Source organism: Pelodiscus sinensis, chromosome 1, assembly GCF_052426305.1.
Source record: "Pelodiscus sinensis isolate ZL-2025 chromosome 1, ASM5242630v1, whole genome shotgun sequence".
NCBI lineage: Eukaryota > Metazoa > Chordata > Testudines > Trionychidae > Pelodiscus > Pelodiscus sinensis.
This window is the reverse complement of record NC_143052.1, coordinates 44,756,221-44,781,942: the sequence shown is the minus strand read 5'-3', so window position 1 is coordinate 44,781,942 and position 25,722 is coordinate 44,756,221. Positions and strand designations below refer to the sequence as shown.

The following is a 25,722-nucleotide window of genomic DNA, read 5'->3' as shown; positions in this document are numbered from 1 at the left end:
GTGCAAGAGCTCTTGTACAAAACGGCATTCTGCCTTGTAGAATGAGGATTACCAATTGTTCAAATACCCCTCTGATCTATTTACTTGCGCAAAAATGCGCTTGAGGTGTGGATGCTCCATGAGTTTTTGTGGAAAAATGGCAATTTTTCCACAAAAACTTGGTAGTGTAGACATAGCCTGAGAGGACACATGCTGGACCCTGGCCCAGCTGGCCAGACAACACCAAGGCCCTCTCTGTGTCATACTAGCAACTGAGCTCTCACCCACTAAAACTGCAGTTCCTCTTGGTGCCAGGGGCTGGCTGGATCCAGGCAGCAGGATCAGCAGAGAGGGTAAGTTAAGGAAGGGGTAGTGAGGGGCTCCAGAAGGAAGGGCTGGTGGAGGGAGAGCTCTTGGGGGAGTCTGATTAGTGGGGCAGAGACTTGCCCCCCTCCGCTTTTGCAATCTTTCCAGCACCCATCGGTTGGTGCAACAAACTGGAACAGTAATCTACACTACAAAGCAAAACTCACAGCTGGTCCCTGCCATCTGACGCAAGCTCACGGGGCTTGAGCTGCTGGGCTCTTTCATTGTGGTGTTAACTTCTGGGCTTAGCTTGCAGCCCGAGCTCTGGGACCCTCCTAGCTCACAGGGCCCTAGAGCCTGGGCTGCAGCACAGCCTAGAAATCTACCCTGCAATGAAACAGTCCCACATGTCAAGGCCTTGCAGGTCAGTGTGCCTGGCAATATTAATGCTCTTGGGAACACCTAAGGTGTATCACATTCGTAAAGGTGTGGAGGGCATAAGGCCACTGTTCTTTTGGCAGCATAGGAAGGCAAGTGAGGAAGGGTGTGTGTGAGGGATAGAGGATTTATGTGGTAATGGGGAACTGAGTTGGATTCCTCCTTACCCATTCACTTTCTGTGACTCTCCCACCTATTGTTGAAAGGGGTAAAATGTGTGTGAGGATAGTGACCACATTGTAGCCAGGGTACAGGTTGGTTTCAATTTGCTTCTTTAGGCTCTGGCCCTTTTAATGCCTTAATGTCCAACTCCCCCCTAAAAATAGTGTGCAGGTCATTCTCTCACATTTCTATGACTACATTCCATTTAAAAGCTGCACCACAAATCCACCCTTGGATAAGAGTTAAGGTTTTGTCCTTTACTCTGTCCTAGGGCTGTGCCGTCCTAACACTTTCAGCCCCAGATTCCTTATCACCAGGACTCCTGCTCTCTGTCACAAATTGTTGCTGGGCAAACGATTGGGCAAATTATAAGAAGCAAGAGTTCCTCAGCAGTTTAGTCTTTATTCATCCTGTAATCCACTTAGACCAGCTCTTGTCCCTTTGTACCGTTCAAGATTTTCCTGAATTGCACACACATAAAAGGGGGCCTTGGTTTCAAAGAGCTAAAAATCCAAATAAAACCTCATAATTGTTAGACACAAACTACCAGGAGTTTAACTTCACTGATGATTTTAGAACCCATTAGTGTTGGCAAAACTACAGAGAAGAAAATAATACAATACAATAACAAAAAAGAAAGTGGATAATTGTATGTATGAATATTTATGACCAGGTATACATGATGCTGTTGCCTTACAGGGCCGGACCGAGCCATTCCGGCGCCCAGGGCAGACTGTTTAATTGCACCCCAGGTTGGGGAAGGGCGCATGCATGGCCCCGCCCCCGTGCCGGTGCATGGGGGAGGGCACACGGAGCTGGCGGCGGCAGGACGCATGTGCCTGGCCCGGCATAGCCTGGCTACCGCTGCTGGTGTGCAGCCCGGGCCGGGCCGGGCCTGGCCTGGCTGTTCAGGGCCAAGCGGCTACGGGAGAAAGGGCGCTGCTAGCCGGCGCTGCAGGGGTTAACGCAGTCCCCGCCCCAGGCGACCGCTGCAGGGTGGCCACTGGGAGCTGCTGCAGTCCGTGATCCGGGAGCGCAGTGCCTGATGGCAGTTATAAGGGGCGCTGCACACCCCTTACAGCTGCCATCAGGCGCCCCCCCCCCCCCCATAGGGTGGCACCCCGGGCAGCTGCCCGGCTAGCCCATGTCTTAATCTGGCCCTGCCTAAGACAGCTGAAGACTGGACTTGATGACCCAGGAAATCCCTTTCAGTCCTGTGTAAATCACCAAGGCTATGTCTACACTACAAATAAGATTGAAGTAACCACAGTCAATCTTCCAGAGTTCTATTTAGCAGGTCTAGTGAAGACATGCTAATTTTAACTGAATGGGCACTCCCATCTATGTCAGTAGTCCTGCTTCCCTGAGGAGTAAGACTAGTCAAAAGAGTGGATGGCACCAAAATTCAACTTAAGATACTTTGACTTAAACTATGCAATTAACGTAGCTGAAGTTGCATATCTTAATTCAAAATTATTCCCTAGTGTAGATCAGGAGCTAGAGAGCTAAGTTTTATGAGTCACAAATCTTTCCTCCTCAGCCACATAGTACATGTCCAGTGACCAAAGGAGCAGAGGCTGTGTTTGCAATGTATTTGTGGTTATCCTACCTGATAAGAAACCAGACTTTAAGGTGGATGGCTGGCATAATGGAATTGAGTAAGCAGAGAAGTTTATAACATTGTAAACAGTTACCTCATTGATGTGTTTCCCCTTTAGCCGATCCAGTTTAAATGCCAAAATGGAAGAGTGTGTAAAACTAAACTGTGAGCAGCCTTACGTCACAACAGCAATAATCAGCATCCCAACTCCCCCAGTGACCACGCCCGAAGGGAATGACAGGCCAGAATCTTCTGCATATTCAGGAGGAAATATTGTCAGAGTATCTGCTTTATAAAACAATTGGAACAAAGACATTTGCCAGCTGAGATCTAGCAACGAGAAGAGTTCTGAAGGAGAAAGCCGGAAAAGACAATACCCCCTTGGTCAGTGTTACAGCAGCCACAGATTGAAGGGGTCCAGAAAACTAAACCATTTGGGTTTCAGTAATGTAGTGCGTGAAGCAGTCAACCAAATGGAGTTTCTACACAGAGTCTGAACGGTTAAACAGAACACTCTTCTTTGATCATTTTGACTTATTCTATGAGCACAATGAAATGTCCCCCATTGATGCTTCTTCTTACCATGGGAATTTTTTTAAAAAAATAAACAAAAAAAACCTCCCCATGTTTGGACAGTATGTTCCGGCAGAATGCAAAACAACAATGAAAAACATTTTGATAATGTCATTTTTTCCTGTTGGTAAATCATGAACTTGTTGACAAATTCCCTATTAAAAAAAGGGGAAAACAAAATGCTCATATGAAATGTTTGTACTGACTGGCAGAAATACAACCATAGTGCATGCTGAAATTCTTTGGAGCTGTGATCTCGATTTACTTCTGTTGTTTTTCAGATTAGGCATGTTAAAATATTACTGTAGAAAGGGGCATTTCTGTGCACTTACTGCTGATTGTTAATGTTCCATGGTAGTTGTACAAATAACTTACCTTTGGAAAATGCAGTATTCCTTACTCAAACTCATTAGCAAACTCAAGGTGTTCAGTTAGTTCAGCATTTATTATTGTTTTATCTTGCTTCCTTGGTACTTCTACAACTGCAATAATTCATTGTATACCTGTTGTATCAGGAATCAGGATTAATTTGTTTAAATATTTTGCACAACTTCATCTACACCATGAACCCAGTGGATGGAAAATGTTTTCTCTAATGTGGAGAAGTTTTAAATAACCATGTAATCAAGACTGTTTCCCACAAATGTACTTTTCAGTCAAACTTCTTTTTGTCCAATATAAATTTTATTTCCATGATGCAGTACATTTACCTGGTCTAACACACCTTTCTTCTTTGAGATTTCAAGACTGCAAAAATTGGCTTAAACTTTTGTGCTTACTTTTGTATTTCCTGAACCAGCCTTTTAGTGTAAAGTTACAGTGTCAATCCCATTTGAAAGGAAATTAAAACAAAGGGGTTTTGTGACAAATAGCACTTAGCTTTAAACCTCTTTGTTTTTCTGCAGTATCTAGAAGATCCAGTCCACCAGGCTTAGCCCCTGGCAGGCCCCCATACGCCCATATTTACCTATGCCTCCACAGGTACGGGCAATCACAGCTCCTGCTGGCTGCAGATCACCCCTCCTGGCCAAAGGGAGCTGCAATCACCTGTATCTGTGGAGGTTTAGATAAATACAGTATAGTGGCAGGGGCCCAATAGGGACTAAACCTTGTGACCCATCACTGTTTTACTGCCCACCCCTGATCTAGAATATTGGCTATGTTGCACAATGGAGGAAATTTAGTGAAAACAGTTTGCTAAAACTCTCCTTTTAGTTGTCTGTAAAACCTGCATCCAAAAATGTTTGTGGAAATTCATATTTTGCAAGGCTATACCTAAGATACACTGATAAACTCAAGATTTTAGATTTTTCTGCAAAATTATGATTTACTTCATTGGAAATTTAGCAGTGGGATCAGACCCATAAATGGATATAAGGACTTTACTATTTTAAAATGCCTTTTTGCTTCATTGTCTCATAGAACTCAGTTTTCTTACCAAAAGGTTTCTGCGAATTGCAGTTTTCTTTACTATAGAACATGAGAATGTTAAGAGATTTGTCATCTTGAAAATGCTATACACATGAAATAGTGTTTATAGTAGAAATACTGTATCAGCAGAAATTACTGCATAGCTCCATATATATATCTATATATCTATATATATATATATATACACATACACACACACACAGGGCTTGACAAACCGCGGCGAGAGCTACTCACCAGCCCCGCACCACGCATGCGCCAGACCGGCAGTGCACATGCACGCAGTACTGGTGAATGGGGCGCACGGAGAGACCGGCTGAAATCTACACGGGCGAGTAGAATCAGCGGTTTGTCGAGCCCTGTATATATATATATATATATATATATATATATATATATATATATACCAATAAAAGTCTCTATGCATTAGAAGACATTACCACATGTAATAAACAATAAATTATTTAATAGTTTGAATGTTCTATGTTTCAAACTTTCTGGTACCAATTACTGACTACTCTCTTGACTGAACTTAACATTTATATTAAGAGGAAATATAGCATGAAAGTAGAACCTTACTAATCTACACTCTCTTGACGCCCCACAATCAGTTGGTAGTCTCCCCTATAAGCAAAAGATTTAAGAACAAATGCTATAATTACAGCTGAAATTTTATTTTTACAAAATATGCTACAGAATAGTCACTAGTATGCTATTTTTCATAAATTAAAACTAAATTGCACACGACAAAATAAGAGTCTATTTGCAATCGGTGATATTTGTTTTCTTAATATTTGTTCACTTATTCACAAACTTGTTTAATTTTCAGTGCAGTTCCCATTCTTTTGTGCAAATTGGCAAGTTTCTATCATGTTTATAAATGGAATCAAAATTTGAATTCTCTTTTAAGAAGTCAACACAGTGATTATTCCCTGACTTACAGTGAACATATCAAGTAATTCCACTGAAATCGATTATTTTCATTTCCTCTCTCTTACATGTTGTAAAGCTGGGTTCAGTACATTAGTTTTTACTTGCTTCTTAAGTCTATACTCATAATTACCCATAAAAAACTGGCTTTGTTCCTAGTGTTTGCTGAAGCAATTACTGATATGAAAATTGCCCTCATATTAACAATCTATTATAGCTTCTTCTTAGTCACATGATGCTTCTTGTTAATTACATCTGGAAACTAATATAAAATGGCAGTTGCTGAAAACCATTTGGGACAAACCCTGAACCAAGTTAGATCTCCTGCAATCCCACTGACTCCACTGAGATCACACCGGGTTTAAGAATTTGGCCTTTCAATTTTATTTTTCATATGGACGAAAAAAACTGCAACACAGCAATATTTGCATAGCAGTTACATCCCCAATTACAAATTTTTATTTTCATTTTTAAAGTACAGGTTAAGAAATAATTTGGCAAGATTTTTTCAGAAGGCTATTCTTGTCTCCTATTTCCATATATCACTTATGCAAAATGATTAATTAATTTTGAATTTGGAAAATAAACATTCTTTTGGTGTTTTAGGTGATTTAAATGCTGTTTGGTAGTGAATGACTGTTGATGACTGTGTAAAATGCATCTGTGCTGTAAATGAAATGTAATTATTTCTGTGTATCATACAAAGAAACCAAGGTTGTTGTTTTTGACAATTTTGTTTGAAATTCATTGAACGTATTTCAGAGAACAGCATAATACATGGGTTATGCTGAGTGAATAGACCGCAAAGGAATATTTAAATAAAAGATCTGCATGTTTGAACAGGACAACCTGATTTTTCTGTATTTTATTATTCATGGAGCACATTTTCCTACACAGATTCAAAGAACAACCACCTGACTGCAACAACAAACCTCTATGATTCTACTGACATGCATGATGTACACACATTTACACCATTACAAAGATAATGGGCCCTGTGATTCTTCGGTGCAAAGATCTACCCATAGACACTTGCCACCTCTTTTGCCAGCCAGCCAGCCGCCAGCATAGGGGAGTAGCAGGTGGAAAGGGCTATGTAGTATTCCTTGAGTGCTGATATGGTCATGTGGAAGGTCACTGGCAGCTGGTACAGGTTACAGCAACCTGTTTGCTGCTCCAATTTATAGCTGACAGAGCTCATGCACAGCTGGTCAGATAGTCACGTGGACCATAGAATTAGGGCCATTCAATTACTGCCGATAATGAGAAAATATCTAATGCCTCTATATAAAACCATGGTATGCCCACATCTTGAATACTGGATACAGATGTGTTCGCCTCATCTCAAAAAGATATCTTGGCATTGGAAAAATATTCAGAAAAGGGCAACAAAATTATTAGGGGTTTGGAATGGCTGCTATATGAGGAGAGATGAAAAAGTCTGGGATTTTTCAGCTTAAAAAAGAAGAGACTAAGGGTACGTCTAGCTACAGAGTTTTGTCGACAGATGCTGTCGACAAAGCTTCTGTCGACAAAGAGCGTCTACACTACATTCAGTTCTGTCGACAAAACCCTGTAGTCTAGACACAACCCTACATGGAATAACACCTTCTGTCGACAGAACTCTGTCGACAGAAGGCGTTATGCCTCGTAAAATGAGGTTTACCAGCGTAGACAAAACTGCTGAGTTCTGTTATGTCTGAGTTCTGTTATGTCGACGGAACTCAGCGGTAGTGTAGACGCAGGTATAGTTTTGTCGACAAAAGTCCACTTTTGTCGACAAAACTTTGTAGTCTAGACACACCCTTTGAGGGGATATAATCGAAGTCTATAATATCATGGCTGGTGTAAAAAAAGTGAATAAGGAAAAGTTATTTACTTATTCCCACAATATAAGAACTAGTGGTCACCAAATGAAATTACTAGGCAGCGGGTTTAAAACAAACAAAAGGAAGTTTTTCTTTACTCAGTACACAGTCAACCTGTGGAACTCCTTGCCAGAGGATGTGGTGAAGGCTAGGAGTTAAACAGGGTTCAAAAAAGAGATAGATAAATTCATGGAGATTAGGTCCATCAATGGCTATTAGCTAGGATGGGTAGGAATGGTGTCCCTAGCCTCTGTTTCTCTGGAGGTGGGTGACAGGGGAAGGATTATGTGAGGATTACCTGTTATGTTCCCTCCCTCTGGGGCATCTAGTATTGGCCACTGTCAGCAAAACAGGATATTGGGCTGGATGGACCATTGGTCTAACCCAGTATGGCTGTTATGTTCTTATGCTTAAAACCACCCTTTAAAATGACAATTTTTGAAAACATCTTGTCAAGAATAGTTCTACTAAATCTGCCCAGATGCTGCATTATTTCAGTGCTGGCATCAGGTTCTATTCTTACAATCTTCTTGCTAAGATGGTCAAATTCTTTTTTTGTGTAATAGCAAATGACAGACTGTACAGTTCTTTTAGCAAATAACCCAATGCAAATAGTTCCCTCTTATTAACCATATATATGGTACTACTGTCGTGTATGCCATTTTACTGGTCCCAAGAATTTAACAGTCTCATCTAGACTGCTCCCCTATTGAAAAGCCCTTAGAATCTAAGAGCATTCTTTTTGTAAGTTTTTTAAAACCATCATATAGAATTTAATAGATTGATGGCCTACTATTAACAAAAAAATTATTGAAAGCATAGCACACTCTCAGCATCTATGCATTTGTAGAGTCATTTCTACAGAAATATATTAAATTCCTGAGGACTTTCCCACACACAATACCATGACAAGGAAACGGGGGGGGGGGGGAATCTTGTAGATAGGTGAGTCGGGGGAAAGAGTAAATAGCAAATATATGTTTCTTGGGCCTGAAATTCTGTGTTTTTCCATGTCATGTAGACTATTTTCCAGAACACATGCATCTATTTGCCTGCAACAATATACATTTTGTGTAGAGAAACCATAGTTACTGAAGCAAACTTCTACTCATACAATTGATCAGATAGAATCATTGGCATCATATTTTGCATCATTTCTCCTGGAGCAGCAATCAAATGCAACTACTAAATGGAAATGACACTGGGTCCATAAATGTAGCGATTGGACATGAAGAGATGAGAGAAGTGAGTGGGCAATACAAGTGCCTACATATCTAGTCTTTAATTTAAATGACAAGGTCTGCCTGGTTATCTATCTAGCTTACATAGTCACTAGCTGCCTGTTTTGGTTATTTATGTATTGCTAAAGCAGCCATTTTTGTGCCATCTAAGCTCTGATATCAAAAGAAGATACAGGAATTGTGTCCAAAGTGAATAGATGGGGGTGAAATGTTTGAAGTAGTTAAAGACATTCCAAATCAGCCAATGAAACTCACTTAGGATTTGCAATGCAATATTAAATATCTAATTTTGTCAACACAAGTAAAAGTACTTGTGTTGACAAGTATGGTCAAAACATCAAAAGTGATACCAAGGTTCTGGTCTGTAAAAGACATTTAATTGTGTAGAGACCTATGATCAAGGGTCTCTATTATTGGTACCGGTTATTACTACTCATATATTGCCTAAAATATATGTGGCACTTTACAAAATGAGTTGTTTACTGAAGACAGAATTTATAATTATCCTCCATGCAGCAAAGAGGCTAAATAAATACTTAAACTTGGCCAATAAATGTAAAGCTTTATCAGAGCCCCGAGGAAAGTATCCAGAGTCAGAGGCTGTGTCATAACTGCCTTTATCACTATTTATATTCCAGTAGAACCCAGATACAACAACTGGGATTAGGTTACCATTATGCAACATGCTGTACAAATCCAGGGCCTGATCCTGCCCATGTATAAAATTTACCCATGTGAATGGTTTTTCAAAGTGTGCCATTTGAAGCATCTCTACAACTTAATCATCACTGCATGTCAGACATTCATGCACTACTGTCACATTAAAACACAAGTAGTCCTGTGGCACCTTAGAGACTAACAAATATATATATATTTGCTTTCATGGGCAAAACCCCGCATCCTCACGAGTAGTCCCATTGACTTGCCACGTAGGTATGTGTGTGTGTGTTGCTTGCATAGGCAGGGGTTAAGGAATTTTGGAGAGAAGCATGGCACTGGGCAGATGTGGATGGAAAAACAATTCAATACCAGTCAATATTTGCTGAAAGTCCAAAAACTGAAGGTAGAAAGTTTAAAGGGTACCAAATTCTGGCTCTGACATCAGGAGTCACTTAAAGTGCATTTACCAAATCCCTTCCCTTCCCTTCCCACCACTATTTGGCTTCCTGGAGGGGTTGGGATGTTAAAGTATCATTCTTGGAAGTGTAATGCAGGGGCCAGTAGTGGCTGCATGGCTGTGCAATGCAGGAAGGGCCCAGTGCTGCTGAATGGGTTCCCTGATGCTCTGACAAGAGAGCAGCCAGAGTAGGACACAGATGGCCAGACACACTCCCCCCTTCCAAACACACACACGTTTCCCTCTAACACTATTATTGTCAACAGAGGGAAACATCCCTCCCAGCCACTTTCAAATGTAGCAGGGATGGACAGCTCATCTCTGTTGGCAGACAGTGCCGTACATGGAAAGAGATGGTCACTCCATTAGCATGGATTTGTACGGTTTTGATCTAGATCAGTGGTCCCCAACCATTTGGGGTTGCCGGGCGCCAGGGGGTGTGGCCGTTCGCCCACCGGGCGCCCAGGGGGCGGGGCCCCCCTGAGCGGGGCCCCCCCCATAGCCGCATTCCCGGGGCCGGCGCTGGCGCTCTCTCCCCCTTCTCCCCCAAGCGCCACGCGCCCGGGGCCAGCACTGGCGCTCTCTCCCAAGCGCCGCGCGCCCGGGGCCGGCGCTGGCGCTCTCTCCTCCCCCTCCCCCATGCACCACGGGGGGGGGGGGGGTCAAACTGCGGCGCCCCCGGGGCCGGCGCTCACCGTGCGCCACGCGCCCGGGGCTGGCTCCGGCACCGCGCATGTGCCACGTGCCCGGGGCCAGGCCAGCCCTGAGCACTTGGCGAGCGCAGACAAATGCCATGGCGCCCGCGGGCACCGTGTTGGGGACCACGGATCTAGATCAAACACCCTACCCCAGTAATTAGGATAAGGAATCATTAAAGTCTATGAAGCATAGGTGTAAACTCCTACACATAGAAAGATTCTGCAGCACAGGGGTGGGCAATAATTTTTGCCCAGGGACCACTTCAAAAATGTTTGAAGTAGCCCCAGGCTGCCCTGGAAGGGCCGGGGTCTAAACAGGAAGGGGCAGGGCTACTCTACCCCCAACCATGATTAGTCTGGGCATGCAGGGCGGGGGCAGAGCGGAGAAGGTTTTGGGCACTCCCTTGCTCCCAAGCCCTAATTGACCTGGGGGGTGGGAGAGCAGCAGGGCCTCCAAGGGCCGGATCCACCCACTTGGCAGGCCAGATCCAGCCCGCAGACGCCCTTTTGCCCACCCCTGCTATAGCCGATGGCCATGATGTGCACTTAGTTCATGCTTCTAGGAAGCTGCTGAGGGTAATTCACCTGCCACTGCACAATCTGCAGGCCATGAGGAAATGAGTAATTACAGCAAAGTCCACACCTGAGAAGAAAAAAATCACAATCCTAAGCCCCCGTGACTAATGTTGCCACTTCAAGATGGAGAAGCTAGTGATCTAAAAGAACTTCCAAGAATGTGACCCTCACCTCAGCAAACTTCTTTGAACACTTCCCTTGAAAATAGGTCTCTCCTCCACCATATTTATTTATTACATACACGCACAAAATGTGTTAGAAGAGCATTATTAAGGCTTCGGAGTCAAGAAGAAATTTAAGAACTGCCCCTTTGTGGGTGTACATTACGATTCAGACTTCACATGATAGCTTTTCCACAGGTGCCAAAGCCAACTGACAAACAGAACCCTCACTGACGAGGGCCCAATCTGGTTATGGAAGAGATCTCCTTTGGTTCTATTAGCAACGATCTACCCATATGGAATGAAGATGAGGTGTTCTTCATGCCAAAAGTAGCTCTTCTACCTGCCTGGGAGCTACAGCTACACTGCAATAAAAAACCCACAGCACCACACCTTTTATCAACTGACTTGAGCTCACAGGGCTCAACTTTAGTAGAGTTAAAAAAGAAGCAGTCTAGATGCTTGATTGTGAACCAGAGCCCCAACTTTCAGACTCACCCCCCATCATGGCATTTCAGATCTCTGACTCCAGCTTCAGCCCACTTTTCTACACTGCAGTTTTTAGCACCACAGCCTGAGTCCCAGGAATCCAGTTCAGATGACCTGTGCTAGCTGTGGCAATATAAAGGTATGTCTACACTATGGAGCTATTTTGGGATTCCGGAAGTATACTGAAATAGCTTTCTGCATCTACTGAAGCAGCCCGTTATTTTGAAATAGAATCCAGCTTATTCTGACATCTTGGTTAAGGGCAGGGCTGGTCTTAACCAACTGGCAGGTCCAGGTGAGGAAAATTTGTTGCGCAAACAAAAGGGGGGGGAGGAGCCAAAATGCGGTTGTGGCCCCTTTAATTGCTGCACATCCCGAGCAGGCTTCCATCTGTCAGCGGCCCCTTGAAAATAGCGGCCCTAAGACTGGCTCTGGCTAAGGAGCATTTTGGACTAGCAAGTTATTTTGAAATTTGGCACTGTGTAGACAGCACCAAATTACAAAATAAGCTATTTCAAAATACACTCAAAATAAGCTGCACAAATTGCGTAGCTTATTTCGAGCTAAGGGTGCTGTGTAGGTACCTTTAGATATAATCACCATCACCCAAGAGCCATTCTTTTGTGTTAGAAACAACACAGAGGGCATTTTCTGGCAGTTCTTCAGTCCTGCATATGCACCTGTGTGGGGTATCACTGGGTGTCACTTTTCTTATACTCTTGTTCAATGTGTGTATTAGATTACTAGGAGAGTTAGACACACTAACTAAAAGATGTATGTGGATTTTCCTCCTCTTCAAAAGCATGTATTTATTCTACTTTCAGATTTCCCTAAGGAGTCCATCCCCTTGTCTTAAACATTAATAAGAAACTCCTCATAATGCACCTGGAAAGGAGAGTATTAACTTAAGTGGAACTAAGTCAGGTAGAAAGTGTTTCCAGGATTGGGTTCTAAAACAGGGATGGGCAAGATACCTCTCGCAGGCCAGATCCAGCCCACCAAGCCATCGGATCTGGCCCACACACCACCCTGCTGGGACCCTGAGGCACGCAGCAGCCGCTGTTTTGGCAGCTCCGTGTGGCGCTCTACTCGGGAAGGAGCGGGAGGCTTCGGGTGATCTCACCCCAGCTCAATCCTCGGCTCCTATTGGCCGGAAACAACCAGCCAACAGAAACTGAGAGATTGGCCTGGGGAATGGGGACAGTGCAAGCCGCTCCCCCTTCGCGGAGCTGAGAGCCATATGGATGATCAGCCTGCAGTTTTAAGCAGTCTGAGTCTACAGCAGGCAGGGAGCCCAGCCTGCCTTGGAGGGTGCTGCAGAGCTGCTGGCCGGGAGATGCTTAGGTAAGCACCTACCAGCCAAAGCCTGCCTCTGGCACCCCTGCCCCTCTTACATCCCAACTCCCTCCCCCTGGTGACCCTCCAAACCCTCTGCCCCTCCCCCCCAGGTCACAACTTCCTCCCAGACTCTGTACCCCCTTTACAACCCTCCCCTAGTGCAGAATCCTCTCCTGCACCCATACTCCTGCCCAGACTCTGCACCCCATTCCCTTGACCCAGGTCACAATCCTCTCTTTCAGGCAAACTCCGTCTTAGACCTCACATCATCTCCCGCAGCCCAGTTTCTTACTCTATGAGCCCTTCTGCACCAGCCTCCATCCTGGACCCTGCACTTCCTCCACAGAAAAGTGTGGCCCTTGCCCACTTTCCAAAATCTTGGAGTGGCCCCTGTTATAAAGTAACAGGACATGACAGAGGGTATGGTGGCAAGAGAAGCAGGGAATAAAAGACTGAGTAAAAGGGAGAACTATTCTTAGAGCATCATTTCTTGGACAACTGATCTGACATCCTCTTTCCAGGAGCGCACAACAGTCTTCCACCGCCCTTAGTAATGACAGATTTGTCCATAGGAAACCTTTACTGATGCAGTGGGACAAGTGGGAGTGGGCTTGCATCACAGTGACATTCCAAAACCACTAAATTCCCCTTCCCCAGCAATATCTTCCCATGGGCTTGCATCACAGTGACATTCCCAAACCACTAAATTCCCCTTCCCCAGCAATATCTTCCCATATAAACATGATCACTCTGAAAGTAGAGTCCAAAAGCTACAATGTAATTTGGTTTGGGAGAGCCAACAGCAGGAGCTTCAGCACAGAGTGATGCCTGCAGGGGAATTAAGTATGCACACAGATCACTAAAGAAAGGTTAAACTCTGAACTAGCTCCCTAGCTTCATAGTCACCTGAAACTTTAATTAAAAGGTTAAAAACCAGTGAAATTCACAGCTAATTCCTACATTTAAAAAATATACAATAGTGACAATTTGACAGAAGTAAGGACGTTTCACATGGAGTCTTTTAAATGTTGAATTACATCCATTCTTTTCACCCTTAAAAACACACCACAAAATTCTGGACAGTAGTGATTTTATTGGCTGCCATTGGACAACTGATTTTTTTTCTACACAGTTCCAAACCAGGAGGAAATACTGTGTAAAAACCCCACATGTGGCAAACGACTATTATTGAAATAAAACATTTTTCAAAAAATTGTATGACTGTAAAAAATAATCTTTTGAAATAAAAATTTACATAAAAATACAGTAAAATGCACTTTTCCCACCTCAATAAATACATTTTAACTCTATTGCCATGTGGCAATTTGAGTCACCAGAGGCCTTTCAATGAAAAAAAAGGCTAGAGTTAAATTTCTTCTTCTGTTCTCTGACATTTCAAATTTATTGCAGTTGCATCCAGAACAATAAACCAGTAGGTATTTGTTTTCCTTATAGACTTTCATTTTTATCTGGAGTGGAGAAAGAAGTAGGAGAAAGAGCAGTAATCTATAAAGATTTGCTACTCTCACACTGATCCCTCGTTTGGAAAGAAAGTATGTTTTATTTATACTAAATAAGTCCAGTTCAAAGAACATACAGTTTACAATTTTTTTTCTAGAAGTTAGGTCACATTTAGACTAATAAATGATCAGTATACTGATCATATTCATGGTTTTTAAAACCTCCATTTAATTTGTTTTTAATTTAAAAATTAAACAATCCTCTGGATAAAAATAGAGGTTTTTAGAAAAATCTTTAAATGAAAAACATAAACATGCTATTAAAAATAGGCAAAAGGAAAAGATAATTTTACTTTTTACAGATGCTGCAATTTTTAAACCCAAGCATTTACTTGAATTGTAGTTCTACTACATATATATTACACACACACACACACACACACACACACACACACACACACTTATATCCACATATATCCCTGAACATTTTTCCAATGGCTTAGTAGATATGTGTTCAAAAATCAATTTTGTTTGCCTCTCAAATGCAGGCACTTTTATGGAAGACCATTATCTTTCTACTCTCTATGATGCTTTCTTTTTTTAAAGTGTCATTAGAAGTGTCTATCTACCTGTGTAGTAGATATCAGTGTCTTCTATGCTGTGCATTAACTGTCCTTCCACGGAGGTATCTCCATTTCTGTTCATTAGAGATTTTCTGAAATAGAACAGTGTACTCAGAAATGAAGGAGACAGCGTGGGGGGAGAAGAGGGGAAGGGGAAACAAAAAAAAACCAAAAGCCCTGGAACTTAGCAACTTCCCACATTCATTTATATCACCTATAATTCCTCCATTTCAAAACGTGTGTTAAAGCTGTCTGTCATGGAAGTATGTTCAAAGATCCTTGTCAGGCTTGGTTTCAGCAGCTCCACTGAATGACATGACAGATGTTGGGAGGTGTCATTCTTCAAGGACATCATTTGATCTGTCCCAGGATCCCTTCTGTCATAATATAGCGCCCACAGCAAAGTAACAGTGAGGATCATAGCTAGAATCTGTGTAACTCCAATAGAAATTCCTAGAAATCGCAGCACTTGCAATTGTTTCGTTCCTCTTAAGAAAGTGTACATTTTTTTACCACAACCCTATAGAACAAAACAGATAACAAGAAAGTCAGTCAGCATTATATGAATCTGACTCAAGTTCCAAATGCTTATTTCTAAACAGATATAATATCTACTATTGGCCTTTTGACATTTCCATTCTTCAAACCATGCTTTGTATAACCACTTTGCTTGCTTCTTTACCCTTTCCACAATCCTGTCTCAAAATCCTTTTATGGATTTAGACCACATAACCTCTCAAAGATCTTCATGTTCAATACTCCATTCGTTACCTCTGCTCAGCTTATTTATGATCCTATCAACTTTGTTGATTTTGGAAAAAACCTCAAGTAATTATTTTCCCCAATATGTAAATCTTTTCTCTCATCTTTTTTCTAAACTATAAACTTTAGAATTACAAGCCTGTTGCTATATTTATACCTTTTAGTCATGAGATCAACTTTAAGTCCCTTTTGCTTTTGCAAAAACAGAACATTTTTATGATACCATAAACAGAAATTAAACCAATATCCTAAGAAAGGATTTGCCAAATTGTATAATCTCATCATGGCTTTCCCCAGGCTCTGCAAGTGCTTTAGCTACAAACATTGTGTATCATCATCTCATTCTGAGCTCCTGACTTTCAGAGAAAAAGCCTAGCCTGCTGCCATGCCAATGCTCCTGGCCCCACTGGCAGCCCTCTGCTGTGCCTTGGCCCACTGGCGGTCCAGCCACACTGCTGCCAGCTCATCTGGACTCCTGATGCTGTGCTTCTGGACACCGGCCTCCTTGCAGCCAGCCTGGCTGGGTTCCCAGCTCCTGCAGGGCTACTGCCACTGGCCTTCAATTGTGAGTATCTGCCAGACCAGGGATATTCTCAGACCAGAGAGTCCTGGTTTAAAGATGTTCAACCCGTAGTTACATTAATGTTTATCGGTGGCAGTACAAAGCCAAATGGCCTTTCTGACTTTGGAAGAACTGAAAGGATGTCACATTTACATAAGTACAGTAGTTTTTCTTACTCACAAAGTACATTTTTACTATTTCAGTTCTTTCTTCTTCAACTAAAAAGCCCTGGTCATTTGAAAAACCCCACCCATGTATGTTTATACTTAAGAGAATTCACCAGGGCTACACTCTCTAAAATTAACCAGATTTTTTTTAGCCTTCACTTCCCCATCCTGGTCATGTATCTCATGAATCTATGCGAAAGGAAGTTGTCCTGTAAGGATAACCCCTTCACCCTAGCAGGATGTATGCAGGAAGAGCTACAGGCAGGGCCTCTCTGCAGCTGTTCAGTAACAGCTGGACATGGGGAACCAGTAGGAGGTAATACAACTCTGAAGTATATTTTATTCCCACCCAGATTTCCATATTAAAATAAATCCTTTGATTTCCAAGGAAAAGTGCTGTGGAGAATAGCTTTATCCCACACCAAACTCTACAGAGATTTCAATGAGGATCTTCTGCATATAGCAAGCAAGGAGAAATTAAGAGAGACAGGACTGCACAGGACAATGCAATGGTAACAATAGGACACTTTTAAAAACCAGCAGGTTGGCTGTGTTATTTAAAAAAAATGTTATTTCTGTGATTTTAACCCTACTAATCACATCCATATCGTCTATGACAAATAAATAACTGGCCAAATTAACAGGCTTGTAACACTGTGCATGACCATGTTAGTATTCCAGTCATGTTAAAAGCTTCCAGAAACCAATATTTATTTCAAATGTCACAGTCATAGATGCCTGTTTACATGACTAACAGCCTGCTTCTACAAGTGCTTCACACACAAACTCCCACTGAAGCCAACAGGTCCCTTACTTAGGATTTGAATTGAATAAACTATTCCCATGTATTTTGAAAACATTATGCCAGAGTACTTCAAATGACTTTGACATCTTTCCAGTATTACCCACAGTAATAGAACACAGGCTTTCAATAGTTTTATTCTGTCAATGTGCTAACACATGCAAGACTCAGGGCGGAACAAAAAAAGCAAATTTGGGCTTCTATGAAATTTTAAAACAAAATCTTTGCCAAAGAAGACCTTTACTTCAAATGGATACATAACAAGAAAGTCATTTGGGTATTTTTTCCTAAGTAAAATACATTGTTCAATTATGCTGTTCCAAAATGGATTTTAACTCAGAAGAAACTGGCTGCATTCAATATTTGATAATGTATAAGGAACTAAAGTCCATGCTGACTGCAGTTAAAAATGCTTACCCACTGCAGTACTCAAATTCAGTTCATCTGCTGCCTAGAGGAAACATCAGCATCAGAAAGCAATGGCATTAATCTCTACAGCTGCTGCAGTACAGACATGTAACTAAGACAAATTATACCAGATCTGTCTAGGCTGCCTCCTTCAACTTAATGATGCTCTTTTATTTCTGCTCTGATTCCCATTCAAAATCAATTTCCAAAACCAGTACTATTCAGCCATTCCCATTATAAATTTAGGGTCTTACTCTCATTTACATTATGGACATTTTATAGGGCCTTACAGTAGGCAGAAAACACTCAGTGTTGCAAAGTGGCCATAGTGTAAATGAAAATCAGATTCTAAAATTCTATAGAAAGGGCATCAACTTAAGGAACACATCTGCTTGTGTGTGTAATCAGGCTATAAAATAGAAAGATACTTACCTGTAGTTTTGCTTTTCTGAGGATAACATCATTCAGGAATCTTAAGCTTGGGCCTTAGCTTCTTACCTTTAGAACAGTTGAAGCCACTTACTTCTAAAGATTAAAAAATATAATCTATTGAAGGCAGATAGGTAGGACAACAATAGTGCTGTGCGCTCTAACTCTCTGATGACTGCTGTTCTTCAAATGTTCCAATCTATTCTTTCAAATGGGAAGCAAAGCTTCCAAAAAGAAAACCAATTCACAAAGATCAACATATGCAAAAAAGAACAGCTCAGAAGACAAAGGTCAAAAGAAAAAATCAGGAAAAAGGTTACTTTCAAAATCTGCTGAGCAATGAGTAGGGCAATGAAATTCCAGCAAGACAATAACTCCTGTGAAGCAGCGTTACAGGTAACTCATCTTTCTTTTGTTAATGGTATCATCTGCACAGGATTCTGAGTCTTCAAGAGTAAGATGCTCAAGAGATATCCCAAAAGAATGATATCCCCCAGTCACAATGAGCAGCAATTATGGCAACGCCCACCATGAATCCAATCACAGACTTTCTTCAAAATTAAAAAAAAGACTTAAAAATTACCTCACCAAACACAGTATCAGGTGTAAAATACAAATCTGTTGAATGAACCTACTACTCGAAAATATTTTGCCAACTGCAAATATGGTGATATTCAACATGAGCCAAAAAATATTTTTTATGGTGGAAGAGAAGCAGCATGGCCTGCCTTGACTTGGAACCAATTCTGCAGCAAATAATCCAAATAGGACTTCTTCCTGGAAGTTAATCCATCCAATAATTCTTTGGGGGCCAGGGGATGCATAGAGGGAGGGAGAACCAATGTAGCTGCCTTTCAAATGTCTGTGATGGTGACATTCACAGGCCAAGCAGCCTTGCTTTGGCATATTATGTAAGGTTCATACACAAAGATCATTATAATTGAAAATTAAGTGCCATATCTAAGGATGTTAGTCTGCTCCAAGTGAAACTAACAAGACTGTGCACATCAAGCACAGGGAGAAAGGACTCATCAGAATGAGGGCACTGAAGTAGAAAGAATGTTGACAGAATAGGCCACGGATGTTGACTTCTGATGCTACGTAGGAGGAGTCTTGGACGAATCCTTAGCACTATCTGATTCTTTTAAATTGGATATAAAAAAAGAGGATCAGGCAGTAGGCCCTCAAGCACTCTTGTTTTGAGACAAGCTAGTCCATTGCACAGGTCACTGGGTCAAGAGTCAGATGACCTGAGTTATCACTTGTTTCTGTCTAGCTTTCCTTTCTAAAAGGATGTGAGATACACAGTTGAAAATCTCCGCATGATAGCTATGTATTGATTCTTTAAATTAAGATTGGTTTTAAAGAGGTAGTTGTGTTAGTTTGTTTCAGCAAAAAACAACAAGGAGTCTGGTGGCACTTTAAAGACTAACATAATAATTAGAGTATTAGAGCATAACCTTTTGTGAGCTACAACTTACTTCTTTAGATGATGATAAATTTGTTAGTCGAAGTGCCACTGGACTCCTTGGTTTTTTTGTAAATCAAGACTGAGTGTCTGCCTTCCTAAAAACGCATCTAGTTCAACCATCAGTTATTGTGCTCAATGTCGAATGACATTCTTTGCCTTGTGCGATGCAGAAGCTTGGACTAATAATTATTATGCTCCCTTCTGGCCCTCCATCAAGGAATTTGAGAATTGAACTCACTATCTCCAGGAAAAAGACCTTCCATACTATGTTCCCTAGAATTGAGTAGTTCAGAAGAAGATTTCAACAGCGTTGCATTAAAAATATCAAACTCCAAATAAACCCAAAAGGCCAAAGCATACTGCAATGAAAAAAATGTAGTCAGAGAAAAGGTGGTACTCAAATAGTTCTTGTACAAGGCAGATAAAGGGATCTGTTGAGATCTGATTCCATCACGACAAACTTTTTCCATTCAATAAAGGAGATCCTCTGAGATGGCTGGCTCTTGTCCTTCAGGCATCTATTCAAAGACACTGTAATTAAAGACTCAACTTTATCAGGATCCAATCTGTCATACATTGGGATGGGGAGATGTATCCTGATTCTGAGTGATGATCCCATCATGCTGAACATCAGGCTTCAGATCAGCATGAAAGGTAAATATCATACCTCTCTGGGCAATGGCACTTTTAGCATCAATATAAGTTTTGGCTCATTAGCTTTGTTCAGAACTGCTGGTATTAGCAGGACTCATGGAAAAGCACACTGGAGAGTCTTTCCCCGCTGAATGAAGAGCGCTCCTCCTGGCTAATGTGGTCTTTCTTCAGTAACATGAGGCTACTCTAACTTGCACAAGTTATACCTGACCATCCTACACCACTCCCATTTCTGAATTGAGTGTAACTTAGGAGGTATGGAGAACATAACAATAGATACTTTCAGTTCACCGATATCACTAAATTAAACCAACCAAAGAGGCAATTCATTATGTAGACCAGACCATGATTTGTAGTCTGCTCTGCTCTAGTCAACAAAGGAAACCTAAGTTAACTAATTAATTCTGACCTCAAAATAATATTAAAAGTATTTGTTGTTGTTGTTGTTGATGATGATGATGATGATGATGATGATGATGATGATGATGATGAAGAAAAAGAAGAAGAAAAAGAAGAAGAGAAGAACATAGCCAAAACAAAGATCAAACAGCTTCAGTCCAACTGAAACACTGCATACATATTGAAGGAAGACTGTTGGTAGAAAAGGTACAGTGTTTGCCAAATGGCAAAAACTGCACTTTTAAATTTCTAAAAAAGTTTATCATAAAAAAAGGATTTAAAAAAAACCCATGCTGTTAAAAAGCACTTGACACTAAGGATGTTAAAATGAGTATACTTGACTAACCATGTAACTGCTCAGCAGTTACACATGGGATAGCAGCCAGCTCTATAGGAGCTTCCGCCTGCCACCCCACTCCCAGGGAGCCAGCTGCTGACCCATGCTGCTGCCTCTGATACACAGCTCTCACCTCACACTGCTGGCTCTGTAATAGTCCCCAGAAGATGGACTGGGATCTGTGAGTAACCATTTGGGTAACCAATAGGCTTGTGCTTATTGGTAATTTGTTTAAATGGCTACACTCTTACCTCCCTACTTGACATATATTTCTTCAACATCCTTAAAGTAGCAAGAATGTGATTTCACACCTCTTTCAACAAGAGGACACCTTTAACTACCCATTTAGTCAATTTAAAAGTGCTTTAATGTCAACATCCTGGCCAATAAATATATTCACTTTACAGGTCCTCCCCTACCCCTGGTTCCACTCACAAAAGTAGGGAAACACCTCTTAAAAGATGACTAAAGGGCTGTCAAATTATTTTTAAAAATGAATCGAGATTAATGGTGTGATTAATCACACTGTTAAATAGAATATAATTTATATGAATATTTTGCATATTTTCTACCTTTTCAAATATTTTTATTTGAATTACAGCACAGAATGCAAAGTATACAATGCCTACTTTGACTACAAATATTTGCACTGTAAAAAACACAAAATAGCATTTTTCAATTCCCCTATTTCAAGTACTGTCGTGCAATTATGAAAGTTTAACTTATGCACAAAAAATAACTGCAACCAAAAATAAAATATAAAACTTCAGAGCCTACAAGTCCACTCAGTCCTACTTATTGTCCACTGATACAAACAAGTTTGTTTACATTTGCAGGAAATAATGCTTCCCACTGCTTTATAAGGTGCTTGCATGGCATTGTTATCACCAGCATCACAAAATATTTATGTGCCAAATGCACTAAAGATTCGTATCTCCTTCACACTTCAACTACCATTCCAGAGTGCCATGATACTAACAGATTCTGCTCAATAATGATCAGAAGCAGTGCAGACCAACACACATGTTTATTTTCATCATCTGAGACAGTGGGCATCAGCAGAAGCTTGATTTTCTTTTTTTCTAGCTCAGATTCTGTAGTCTCCACATCAGCATGTTGTTCTTTTCAAATTTCTAAAAGCATATTCCACATCTTGTCCCTCGAATTTTGAAAGGCACTTCAGATTCTTAAACCTTGGGTCAAGTGCTTTAGAAATGTCACATTGGTACCTTCTTTGTGTTCCGTCAAATCTGCAGTGAAAGTTTTGTTAAAACAAACACCAAGTGATGAACCATCCTCCAAGACTGCTATAACATGAAATATATGGCAGAATTCAGGTCAAACATAGAGCAGGAGACATAAATGTCACCCAAGAACTTGAGTCACAAGTGTAATTAATGCATTTTTAAAAATCAGAATCATCCCCTCCTCCGGCCATTGGGATGTTGGGCCAGACAGAGACTGCTGTTGTCCTGCTTCTCACACCTCTGGCCACAGTGGGGGAGGGAGTTGGGTCAGACCGAGGCAGGCCCAGCTCCCTCCCTCTGGCTGATGGGAGGGCGGGGTTGGGCCCAACAGAGGCTGTGGCTGGCCTGGCCCTCTCCCCCTGGTTGGAAAGGGGAAGGGAACACGGTGGCCGCCCTCTTCCTTTGGCCACAAGGAGGAAGGCTGAGCGGCTCCTGAGAACCGTCACCCCTGGACCACCAGGGATGCCACGCATGTCCTGCATTATCCTTTCCCAAAGCCACTGCAAAGCTCTGCTGCTCCCACGGGCCCCTTTCTGCTCCCCACCCGAGCACCCGAGGCCTGAAGTGGGGAGGCACAGGGCCCGACTACAGAGGCCCAATGCGGGGGCTGGGAGTGGACTGGGGATCATGCTGCAGGAGGCATCCCGGCCCCTGGACCAGGGCTGGATCTCCCTTCAGCATCTGCCAAGTGGATGGGAGGCTACTGGAAGAACATCCAGCCCTGGCTCAGGGGCTGGGGTACTTCCTGGCCCCAATTTAGGGGCCAGGGTGACCCCCACTCTGGCCCTCCCTGTGCATTGGGCCTCTACAGTGGGGCCCGCTGACCCGTGCCATGGGCCTTGTCACCTGCCCCTCCATCCCCATGCCACAGACAGAAATTGCAACTCCTATCAGCCTGCCACATGGCAGCTGCCAGAGATACATCTAGCCCCAGCTCAGGGGCTGGGCTGCCTCCCAGCCCGGTTCAGAGGCTTGAGTGGCCCCCAGTCCAGCATGCCCCCCACCCAATGGGCCTCTCCAGCAGCCCTCCCACCCCAGGCCTTGCCGATCTTCCTCTCCCGGTTGCTGGAACTTTTTTAGCCCCCCCCTACAGTGGGCTTCTCTGCCTGCCAACCACCATTTACCTCCTTTTCCCCCAGAAGCCCACAAGCAGCAGACATTTACCTTCACTGCTTCTGCTGCTGCTCAGGAACCATGGGTAGCTGATCCCTGCTGGGGTAGCAGCAGGGAGAAGGTGGGGAAAGGGTGGCTGATTGGGGAGGGACTGTGGGATGCTGAGTGATGAGACCATGTCACTGTCATCCTGCAGGAAAAATATTTTAAATAATATAGACAGATAACTCTTGAAAGAACTATTATGAAATAGCACGTCCACACTACACAGAAGCCTCAAAATTAGCCCGAGGCAGGCTCTCTTAACATGGATGTGCTACTTCAACTTAGAGCCCCAGGAATAATTACTTTGAATGACTCTGGGGAGAAGTTATTTCAAAATAGTAATAATGGAATGTCTACACTACTGCAATTTTGAAATAAGTGTTATTCTTCATGGAAAGCAGAAGTTATTATTTCAAAATAACAGGCTCGGTAGTTATAAACAAAGTAACAGGCTTGGTAGGCTCCACTTGTTATTTCAAAATAAGGGAAGTTATTTTGAAATAACTCCCTAGTGTAGACTAGGGCTTTAAGAACGCTTTCATAGCAGAGTTGGCAAAACCCAAAGAAGGTACTAATGTGAGATTTCTAAAAATAGCAATAGCACTTAAGAATCTGAAGTGTCTTCCAAAATCTGAGGAACAAGATGTGGAACATGTTTCAGAAGTATTAAAAGGGCAACTCTCTAATGCAGAAACTATAAAATTCAACCCCCCAAAAACCTTCTGTGGTAGCATATGACTCAGATGATGAAAATGAACATGTGTTGTTGGTCCTCTCTGCTTTGGATTGTTATCAAGCAGAACCCAACACCAGCATGTACCCATGTCCTCTGGAATGGTCGTTGAAGCATGAAGGACATATGAATTTTTAGTACATCTGGCACATAAATATCTTGTGACCATGACTATAACAGTGCCTGTTCTCACTTTCAGATGACATTGTAAACTTGCTTGTTTGAGCAACAGGCTGAACAAGAAGTAGAACTGATTCAACTTGTAAGTTCTAAAGTTTGACATTGGTTTGAGTGCAATTATTCTTTATATGCAATTCTATATTTGTAAGTTAAACTTTCATGAATGACAGAGATTGCACTAGAGAAGTAGTAATTAAGTGAATTGAAAAATATTATTTTGTTTTTTATGGTGCAGATATTTGTAATAAAAAATAAATATAAAGTGAGCACTGTACACTGTCTTCTGAGTTGTAACTGAAATCAATATATATGAAAATAAAACACACCCAAAATATTAAAATAAATGGTATTTTATTATTGTTGAACTGTGTGATTAGCTGTGTGTTTAATCAGGATTAATTTTTAATTGCTTGACAGCCCTACTTTTAAAGCAACAAAAAACCACCAACAATACTTTTACTTATTTCTAATATTTGGTTGTTATGCCACATGGACTATGATTGTTGTGTTCAAGTAGAAACCATAACCATTCCAAGGTACAATTCAAATGATATAAGTCTTGAAATAGGATCAAATACTATTTCTTTATTACAAACTCAAGCTTATTTCACACACCTAACCATACACATGAAGGCAAATGCCATTTGTTCTCCTCTCACAGCCTTTTTTCACATTTTATATTCCCAATGCCTCCATTTTGGAGACAATCAATCATAGTACTATTGAAAGCACAACTAATGATTTTCAGCTTTCTGTCAGCATAAGTGATAATGCCTACAAAAACAGCACACTTTGATGAAGCAGGCTCAAGAGCAAGTCTGCATGAGAAGAGATAAGAGCATCATTAATGAAAGTGTTTTCTTAGCTTTGACATATTTTGATCCTACATACAATGATGTGTTTGTTCAAATGATACTATCAGTCTCTCCAGGCTCAAATGCATTCCCCCTCATCATGTTTTTTAATTTTTTGTTTTAATATTATTCACAACACAGCAATAATAGTGCAGACCGTAGAAAATGATTGCTTTGGCATAAGGTATCCATGTATGTTCACAATGGAATGACTATGTTACTTCTCTGTGTGCATGATCCCTGCTGGCTAAAGTTTAACAGAGTTCTTTGATTTTCAAAGGACTTGCCAGAGGCATCTTCCTGTCTAGGTGCTTATGGGGCCTTCATCACCATTGAACCTGAAGGCCAGAACAATCCTGAAATCTCTCTCCACCCTGGTGAGTTGAGAAATGGAATTTATGAATTAGCATGTAGTATTTTATGTCCACAGCCATGAAGACATAATCAGCTTGCCAGAACTGGAAGACTCATGTGACTATATTATTGAATGTAAAATAGCTATTTCAGGGCTTAGACACATGAGATATTGACTGGATTGGTAATCCTTTATCACATTTCTAGGTGAACAGATT

General features: G+C 41.7%; 2 protein-coding genes across 7 annotated transcripts in view; one reads left to right on the top strand and one right to left on the bottom strand.

Annotated features, from left to right (window-relative positions):
* Positions 1-3,128, top strand: part of KCND2 (potassium voltage-gated channel subfamily D member 2) — a 389,194-nt gene extending 386,066 nt beyond the window's left edge. For both annotated transcript variants that reach the window (XM_025184391.3, XM_006122641.5), the window contains one exon: positions 2,604-3,128. In XM_025184391.3, coding sequence (XP_025040176.2) covers positions 2,604-2,781 — 178 coding nt within the window. In that variant the 3' untranslated portion in view covers positions 2,782-3,128. The remainder of the gene's footprint in view (positions 1-2,603) is intronic.
* TSPAN12 (tetraspanin 12) overlaps positions 1-25,722 on the bottom strand; it is a 127,970-nt gene that overhangs the window by 41,884 nt on the left and 60,364 nt on the right. For 2 of the 5 annotated variants that reach the window (XM_075929028.2, XM_089779153.1), the window contains one exon: positions 13,978-15,507. In XM_075929028.2, the coding sequence (XP_075785143.1) occupies positions 15,202-15,507 (306 nt within the window). In that variant the 3' untranslated portion in view covers positions 13,978-15,201. Of the gene's footprint in view, positions 1-13,977; positions 15,508-20,708; positions 22,229-23,389; positions 23,529-25,722 lie in introns of those variants that run through there. The other 3 variants (XR_016349831.1, XM_075929020.2, XM_075929039.2) reach the window with 3 other exon arrangements.